This window comes from Setaria viridis, chromosome 3, assembly GCF_005286985.2.
Source record: "Setaria viridis chromosome 3, Setaria_viridis_v4.0, whole genome shotgun sequence".
In the NCBI taxonomy this organism is placed as follows: domain Eukaryota; kingdom Viridiplantae; phylum Streptophyta; class Magnoliopsida; order Poales; family Poaceae; genus Setaria; species Setaria viridis.
In genome coordinates this window covers 18078732-18088096 of record NC_048265.2, presented here as the reverse complement: position 1 = coordinate 18088096, position 9365 = coordinate 18078732, and the positions used below count along the sequence as shown (strand labels likewise).

At 43.7% G+C, this 9365-nt stretch overlaps 2 protein-coding genes across 2 annotated transcripts; both read left to right on the top strand.

The window, feature by feature from the left end:
• The first annotated feature begins 3039 nt into the window (after positions 1–3039).
• On the top strand, positions 3040–4542 carry LOC117847529 (uncharacterized). Its single transcript, XM_034728743.2, has 3 exons — positions 3040–3255; positions 3544–3746; positions 3857–4542. Exons 1-3 carry the CDS (start codon positions 3121–3123, stop codon positions 4230–4232), a joined length of 714 nt encoding a protein of 237 aa, XP_034584634.1. The 5' UTR covers positions 3040–3120; the 3' UTR covers positions 4233–4542.
• A 3529-nt stretch (positions 4543–8071) lies between these two features.
• On the top strand, positions 8072–9252 carry LOC117850898 (uncharacterized). The gene is made up of 3 exons (XM_034732783.2): positions 8072–8332; positions 8471–8628; positions 8714–9252. The coding sequence occupies exons 1-3, from the start codon at positions 8216–8218 to the stop codon at positions 8985–8987; spliced, it is 549 nt and encodes a 182-aa protein (XP_034588674.1). The 5' UTR covers positions 8072–8215; the 3' UTR covers positions 8988–9252.
• Positions 9253–9365: the final 113 nt, after the last annotated feature.

Sequence of the window (9365 nt, the reverse complement as noted above, 5' to 3'; positions counted from 1 at the left end):
TATAAATACTACTAAGAATTATATATATAGTAGTTATAATTAGTATTATGCATATACTATCATGAAATATATATATATATATATATATATATATATATATATATATATGACATGCATACAATATGAGTGTATACGTGTATGTAATGTATGCTATGGATGTATACGTATAGGTATATATATAAGTGAAGCAATAATTAGTATTAATATAGAAAAGAATTCGGGGTAAAAAGAAAAAAAGGTCTTTAGTTCCGGTTCGTAATACCAACCGGGACTAACGCATGCACGTGGCTCCTATAATCCCGGTTGGTATTACCAACCGGGACTAATATAAAGATGATCTTTAGTCCCAGGTGAGTGACCCGGGACTAAAGAGGGGGACCTTTAGTCTCGAAAAATTACTCCCGGTTGGATATTCAAGATATACGAGGCTATCCAACCGGGACTAATACTCAATTTTCCACCGGTGACTCATCGGTGTAGCACTCTCCTTCCTGCCATGGACTCGTGCTCATTCTCAATTTATGAATTTGTGGACGACGATGTTTATATGTCCCATGGCTACGTGTTAGTTTTTCCTGCCATGCAGGTAGTATTAGCATTTCTGCTCTACCCACAATTATACTCCCTCCATTCCAAATTATAAGTCATTCCAACTTTCTTGGAGAGTCAAAACATCTCAAGTTTGATCAAATTTATACAATAAAGTACTAACATTTATGATACAAAATAAGAATAATTAGTTTTTTCATTAAATATATTTTCATAGTATATCTATTCGGTACCATAAACATTTATGATTCTCTCTATAATTTTAGCCAAATATAAAATGGTTTGACTCTCCAAGAAAGTTGGAATGACTTATAGTTTGGAATGGAGGGAGTATGCATTAATTATTTGTACTCCTAAAGCAATTTTTTGACGTGGGAAAATCTTTTGGAGTAAAATATACACCAGCAGTCCTTAAACTCATCCCACAATGTCATCAAGGTCCCTGGACTCTTAAAATATACATTTAAATCCTTAAACATGTTAAATGTACCATTTGAGGTCCAATAACCCTTTAGCGCAAAGATTTTTGTGTGTCATGCAAACACGGCATCTAACGTATGTAGTATACACGAAAATGACCATGAGTATGTATTGGAGCCTTGGGATCGCTTTGGCTCCAAGCTAGAGTGCCACATGTGTAATTAATTGCTAATAAGTGCAATTTTGGCCTGCAAGTGGCAGCCGACAAGTTTGGTGGTATAGATGTGCATTTTGACTATAGACCTAAGTGACAGTCCAAGATAAACTTATTTGCTGTCAATGCATTTACGTTTTTTTATTGGAGCAATTTTGGCATTCCAACTCTTCGTTTTCCTCTTTGCTCTGTTATTGCCCCACACAACAATGGTGCGTGGATATGTAGCTGGAGCAATTTATGTTGTCATGGTTGGCTGTAATTCACGAGCTTACGCAAGCTATTCATGCTTGAGGTCACTAGGCTCGTAAGCTTTAGCAAGCTTAAACTTGGCTCACTTATAATTGGAATTGATCTCCAAACAAACCATAGGCAAATCGAACGCGTACGAGTAGCAGGCGCCTACTCCAAAAATGCCGTCGGCGCGTGAGTACTCTTGGCCGTGCGCTGGTGGTCGATATTTCCTTGTCACGCGTCGCGACGATCCCCACTTGCAATTTGGGTTGGCCGCAATCGTTGGCTACCCAAGTCTTTCATAGGACCCATCGTAGGCTCGACGTTTCCGCATGCGCCTGGTTCGACTGGCCTAACTGGCAGCAACAGCGTTCGACCGTGTGTGCTCTACGCTCCAATGCCATTCATTCCTGATCCCTCGCTCTACGTACGGTTAGCGATGCAGAAGGAATGGCAAAGTCAAGTCTACTAGCTTCAAATTACAACCTGTGTGGAACCAATTGATACTGTCTTCAACACACAATTCACTCCAAGATTGCCACAAATGGTTTACGATCCCTGTGCACTAGCCAAGCCAGTGCTATGACTATGAACTTAACAGGGTCTAGAGTAGTGGTCTCCGAAGATCATTTTCCGAGATGAAGTGGTGGGGCAGGGCAAGCACCCATTGTTGACGTCTCTGCTCGGCCATATGCTCTGGCTGTCAATTCTTGTCCTCCCGCGCGTTCCTGTCCCAGTGGATCTCTCCATCTCCGAAAGACCGACCCATACGCGCTATTGTGAATTGTGATAATGCCATTCGCTAGTATACGCTAGCTTGACGCGGCAGCAGGGGCAAAGTCAAGTCAACTCGATCAAGATTACTTTTTTTTTCTCCGGCTTCTCAGTAGAAAATAGCTCCGACTCCTCTAGCGCGTATTGTGAATTGTGATAATGCCATTCGCTAGTGTACGCTAGCTTGACGCGGCAGCAGGAGCAAAGTCAAGTCAACTCGATTAAGACTAGTTTTTTTTTCTCCGGCTTCTCAATAGAAAATAGCTCCGACTCCTCTAGAGTATTCTACGCGTGGAGTCATTTTTAGCTTCTCTGTTCGGTAGGCTTCCAGCAGGAGCGCGCCGCTGGAGAAGCTGGAGCCGGATCACTACCAAAGGTGCTACAGAGCAAATGTGGTGTAGTTTCTATTTTGTATGTACTATGACAATACTTTGGTGAACACATATTATTGTCCACTGCATATTATTCTGAGACTAAAAAAATGTTTTGCGGTTATAGTGAATTACCTTGTAACTTCAGGAGACACGGCTTCATGTGCGGATGTGCCCACATGTGTTGCGTAGTTGTCTGCATATGAGCTCAGGTTCATCCGTAGTCCGAAGATTACGAACTAACGTTACCATCCGGATTGGCCACTAAACAGAACTATTTTTAGGTTTGTCTTAGTCAAACTATTTTAGTTTTAACCAAATTTCTACGAAAATATATCAAAAACTGTGCCACCAAATTATCAGTGTCATCAAATTAACCATAAAATGTATTTTCATGGTGTGCTTATTTAGTGTACATTTTTTTCTATAAACTTTCAAACTGAGATAGTTGGACAGCTATATTTCCGGCTAGAAATGTGTGCAGAATATCTATATAAACGTTGGTGACTTGTTTAGCGACGGAAGAGCTAAGCCACTCCTCCCGGACATCTCTCGTCTATGCTGGGAGCAGAGAAGAGGCTAAAAATGGCGATAAAAATGGATAAGACGATGATCATCGTTTGTTCAGTGATCGGGTCTTTAGGGGTGTTGAGTGCCATCTTGGGGTTCTCTGCAGAGGGGACAAAGCTCACTGTAAGCACTACGAATCTGCCGTTTTCGTAAAGATGCATGATCGGTCCTTTTAAGCTTGCATTTTTTTTCTTTCAGTTTATTTTTCTATACTTTTCAAGTGTTGAAAGTTGAAATCAACCTACTCAATGTCATCTTATTAGGGCCATCTTTTTATCAGCATATCAATCATCACTTACTTGTGTTCCCCTTTTTTTTATGGGCACATGATCTTGTGTTGAGCTGTGGTTTGTACGTGTACGCGCTTGCTTGCCTAACTGAACTCGAATCATGCTTGCATCATGCATGCAGCCATATACAATACTGGTGTATGGCGACGAGTGCATCTACCCGCAGAACCCAGCGCTTGGGCTCGGGGTCTGCGCCGCTATCTTCCTGCTGGTTGCCCAGGTCACCTTCTCGGCGGTCGGCGGCTGCTGCGGTTGCTGCAAGTCCCGCTCCATCCCTTCGGAGACCAAGCGGATCGTCGGCATCGTCTGCGCCGTCTTCTCATGGTGAGTGACTGCTGCCGTTGGTCTCGCCGCGGCGTCGTGAGTCGTGAGACTCGTTAAAACATACTTGTATATGCTGAGGAAGTGATCGAGCTTGTACGCGTTGCGCGCAGGATAGCGGCGGTGATCGCGTGGGCGCTGCTCATAGAGGGAGCGTCGTGGAACGCCAACGTGGTGCGGGAGACCGCGCCGTTCTGCCCCTACCTCAAGGACGGCATCTTCGCCGGCGCGGGCGTGCTCGCCCTCGCTGCCACAGCGCTCGGCGTCACGTCCTTCATCATGCTCCAACGACAGCCGGTGGCGGCGGCAGCGGCCGTCGGCACACCAAACAGCAAGCGGACAGGCGAGCAGTCGCCGCCGCCTGCCGGAGTTGCTTTGGGCCAGCCGATGTTTCCACAACCGAGCAAACCAGAGCCGGAGTTGCCTTCGGTAGCTGATCGTCCTACTGCTGCCCATCCGCAAGGGTACAGAGAAGCACCACAGAACTAACCCTGTTCATGGTCCGGTTTTCCGGTTCCTGGTTTGTTCCAAACCAAACCAAGAGGCAACTTGCTGGTGCGGGCCGGGCTGGTTTTGTACGGGTTGCTAACAGCTAGGAGAACCGTGGGTGCGGGTTGGTATGGCTGGTTTGGCTGGGTTACGCTGGTTATTAGGTAGAGGGACTGCTGCAGAGACCCGCTTGCCTGGTGCCTGCAGATGTTGTGTATACGGATCTAACGAAACAAAGTATTGTGCTGTGTAAAGAACAGAAAAATAAGCAAAGTATTAGACTGAGATAATTGAACATATTTCCTTTCAACATGATCATGATTAATTGAACAAGAACCGCAATTGGTCATAATTTAGCTACTGCCAGTTGCAGCATGATTCAGAAGCTACTATTCTGTACATCCCAAAAACAAGCAATAATAAGCATCTGCGGCTGCCGATTAGTATCTATCACACCAAGAAGCAGCCACTCTGTGTAGGTTCATGAATACCTTACTGCTTCAAACTCAGTGAAACTCTGCCGATTAGTAAGCAATCAGATAAGCATTGCTGCAAATCTAAAAAAGTGAACCATCCATCCTGTGTTAGATTCAGACCCTACAGACAATCACTGGACCTTGTCACAAACATAGTAGGCTCCTTTTCAGAAATTACTATGCTTCCAACTCAGTTAAATCTACAGCAAAAGTTTAAGTTACATACCAATGCAATGGAGCAAAGGAGCAAAGGAGCAAAAGTCACGTATAAAGGAACATAACAAAGCAATGTTGATTATCTGTGCGGTCCTTTGAAAGAAACTCTGTATAAAAAGGAATAGAATGTTGTGAGCAACTTTGATAGACTTAAGGTGGCGCTTCTACTGAACTACGAAAAACTTTACCTTCTCTAATCTCCTCATATGTCTGAACCTCTTCAGCAGCCTCTCTTGCACTTACTTTGCTATGCAATGTATATAGCCAGCTTTGTGCGCAGATTAAAGCTTTGACTGTGCTAGTCGATAGGCTACAACGAAGTGGATCTATAATGTATCCACCCGTGCTAAAAGCTGACTCCGAAGGCACTGTGGAAGCAGGAATAGCTAGCACATCCTTTGCCAAGAGCGACAGTACAGGATACTTATTTGAGCTCATTTTCCAATACTCTAGTATGTCAAACTCTTTAGCCCTCCTCTCACGCTTCTCAGCTAGATACCTTGTTATTTTGAATCATTTGGTTCACTCTCAATCTCTTCCATGTGTTGCTCAAATTGAGATGCTAGCATGTCCTAGATATAGCTGCCAACCCAGTTTTTACACAGATGGTCGGCATATGTGAAAGGAGTTTTTGCACAGATAGCTACAGATATGTCAAATTTGTATCTTCCTATGACACAGTAGGACAAAGCCAAAAGATATTGATTCATACGGCAGCTAAACTGCCAGCATAAGGCATGGAAATATGGTGGCTCAAACAGAAAGAAAAGAAACCACAGAGAAATTTTCAAAGAAAATAATGTAACCTATTAAGTGTAGGAGATCGAAGAATGTATCCTGTCTATATTTTCTGTTCTAGTCCGAATCATGCCATTTTTGTTATTTTAATTACATGGCAGTGTCCATGAGGGCATTTTGGTCTTATATATTATATGTCATTTTTCTAAATATTATTTTGAACCCTTGGAGGGTACTGTATATATAAGAGAACTCAATTAATTTATTACCTTTCGTAGGAGAGAGTAAAAAAAAACTTTGGTTTGGTTCCTTGTGGCAGCCGGGTTTTTTTTTTTTGTGTGTGTGTGTGTGGGGGGGGGTGGTTATATAAATCTATAAGTCTTTGGAAATGTATGGAGACCTTTTTGTAAATTTGAAGATGACTAACTAGCTGTGAGGTAATTGAAAGTCACAATTAGACGAGATATTTCTACCCCTAAACAGGATGACCGCTTCTTCATATACACTACTAATGAAGGAATATTAACTTCCTTAAATTATGGTCGCTTGGGTCCCACGCGCCCCCACCATGTGCTGGCTGGTGGTCGTGTGTTTTTTTTTCTTTTCAATTATTTTTCTATACCAAGTAAAAATTGTATATACGTATAAGTTATGTTTATAAATTTTTTTAACAACGCTCTCAAAAGTTATGACAAATGTTATGCGTATAAGTTATGTATATCATGAAAGGTTCTTAGGGAAAAAGTTATGCGTACAAATTGTGTAGGTTACAGCTTTCTAAAAACAAAATTCGAAGTTATTCTTACAAATTGCACCTAAAAATTGTACACATAAATTCTGCATGCTATTGAAGTTGTGCTAAAAAATTATCTCATAAAAAGTTATATTATAGAGTTATGCATCGAAGTTATGTGTATAAGTTATGATATCTTGATAATGGAAAGTTGTGGGATTTAAATTTTTCCCAAAATGGAGGGAGGGGGGGGGGGGGGGGGGGGAGGGGCTGTCCGGATTCGATCACTAGGAGGGCTCCCAACGCGTGAGTGCTAATTAGCACTGCCCAATTATGGTGCTGCTTCAAAACTGTGATGCTGCTTCGTCGCGCGCTAATTAGCACTGCCCAATTATTATATGATGCCGCTTCAAAACTGCGATGCTGCTTCGTCGAGATGGGATTCAGCTTCAAGCTTCAAGTTTGTCATCTTTCCGAGCCATTTAGCTCGACAAGTTGATGAGTGGCTGCTCCAGCCGGAGATGACGAAGATGGCTAGGAGAACCTAAGAAGGGCATATTTGTAATTTTTATTTTCTTCGAGGGCTCTATTGTAAGGAGTCGGATGTACCGGGTCCTTTGGCATATCAATAAAATCCAGCCCTATTTCTAAAAAAAGGAATATTAACTTCCTTTTATAAGTAAATTTTGATTAGATTTCATATGTATACGCTTTGATTATACAAGACAAAAACAAGAAATGATCACATAGTGCATCCAAAAAAATTTGGGTTATGGGTCATTTTAACCTACATTTGCCTCCTACAACAAAATGCTCTCTTCAGAGAGAAGCAATCGATGCTTCAATGATATGAAATTTATCTTCTTCTAATTGAGTCGCACAATCTGATTAGTCGGTGCTCCATTTGTCATCAAGGAGGATGCATGGGAAGGTCGGTGAACCAGCTAGCGATGAATTAAGGTCATGGTTGGTGCAATGACGAACCAGCAGCAGAATCGGTGCAATAGGAAAGTAAAAGTAAAGTCAACTACTAGTACATGAAAGTGTAGCGCGTATGTGCTGTAAATTACGTCTTGTATGAATTTAGACACTTTGGTCTAGTTGTTTATACTAATTTATGGTTAAGAGAAATTTGTTTTGCAATTACTGTGGTGCACGTCGTCGTTCTAACATGCGAGCCACAGCTAGCCCTGCCTGTATAAATACAAGCTACTTGCCCACATGCATTACTCTTAGTTGTAATAACGTGGTCCTATGAGCACAGTTTTCAGTTACGTTTGATCTGGTCATTAACGTCTATCGTCAATGTCCAATGTCAACTCAGCTCGAACAATCATATACTAAGATTAAGCACCAGCCCATCTAAGCAGCAGATGTTTTGTTAACAACGTCGAGCAGCAGATGTGGTGCAGTGCAAAATGCCGTTCTCCGATGTACGGGGTTATTGCAACGCACCATACATATTGGTTATTAATTAATTACCTTATTGAACCGTCAAACAACCAACGACAGCCTTGTTTTAGTGTCCAACAGTTGGTTATGCTTGTAAAGAAAGATGCATTATTTGTCTTATTCATGCCAGCTCCCTCCTTATGGATTCATATCATGGAAGAACTCAAGAACATGACCAAAACGTCTTCCCATCCGTCTCGAGTCGCCACCTATGTCAGCATGTTTGGCCGAGCTGAGCTATATGCTCATATGGCGGCAAGTGTGCAACGCCTATATAAGCAGAACGACCTCGATGGGTATTGAGACGGAACGTACGCCTCCCCAACATCTACAACTTATTTCTTCCTGAAGCAGACGGAGGGGAGAAGATGGCGGAGATAAAAATAAAAATGGACAAGACAGCGATCATCCTGTCCGCGATTGTCGGGTCTCTGGGATTGTTGAGTGCCATCTTGGGATTCGCGGCAGAGGGGGCAAACACTACTGTAAGCATTATACTGATCTATACCTTTTATGGCATGATCTTGTTGAGCTGTGGTGGCCGTGGCGTGTGTGGCGTGGCGTGGCTCTGTGTATGCATGCATACACGAGCGTCTTTGCTTACGAGTTCATCAACCCTGCAGAACCCGACGCCGGCGCTGGGGATCTGCGCCCTCGTCTTCCTGCTGATGGCCCAGATCACCGTCTCTGCGGTCAGTGGCTGCTGCGGCTGCTGCAAGTCCCGTGCAATTCCTTCCGAGACCAAGCGTGTCGTCGGCATCGTTTGCGCAGTCGGCTCCTGGTGAGTGATCAATCTACCGCTGATGACGATCGAAGATACCTGTGAGCACCACAGATGACAAGATGAGCAAACGTGTTGCATGCAGGATAGCGGCGGTGGCCGGGTGCGTGATGTTCGAGGAAAGCGCGGCCCTGAACTTCAGGGGCTACTACATTGGCGGACTCTACGCCGGCGGGGGCGTGCTTGCCCTCGCCGCCACGGCGCTCGGCATCGCCTCATACATCTTGCTGCGGGGTCAGCCGGCGGCGGCCGCAGCCAAAACGCCAGGGGAGCAGCCGGCGCCTGCCGGGATCGCAATGGGCCAGCCGCAGTTCCTGCCAAACATGCAGTCCCCTGCTCAAGGCCGGGGGCAGGTGTAGCTCCCGGCATCGTCGCCTTGTCATGTGTACTGATGTTGAGAGATGACGTGCCATGCATATATGCATGGTTTAGTGTTGAAAGCGAACTGATACCCCGCGTGAAACCAATGTCAGATTCTGTATTTGTTTGGTTGTTTTTGTACAATGTACGGAGTATTATTTATCGGTGCATGGATGGTCGTGTCTACTATATATTTTGTTTTCGGAAAGAATCCTGCATTGTGTACTATTTGGAGAATTGATCATGCTGTAGACATCTTTCATCGACCGGTTTGATCTGTACCCCATTCCCCGCAACTTTACAGTTCTGAATACTCACTCTTATTTTCATATACTTATAGTTATATTATTGTGCATCTATGATTTACTGTAAGGAAC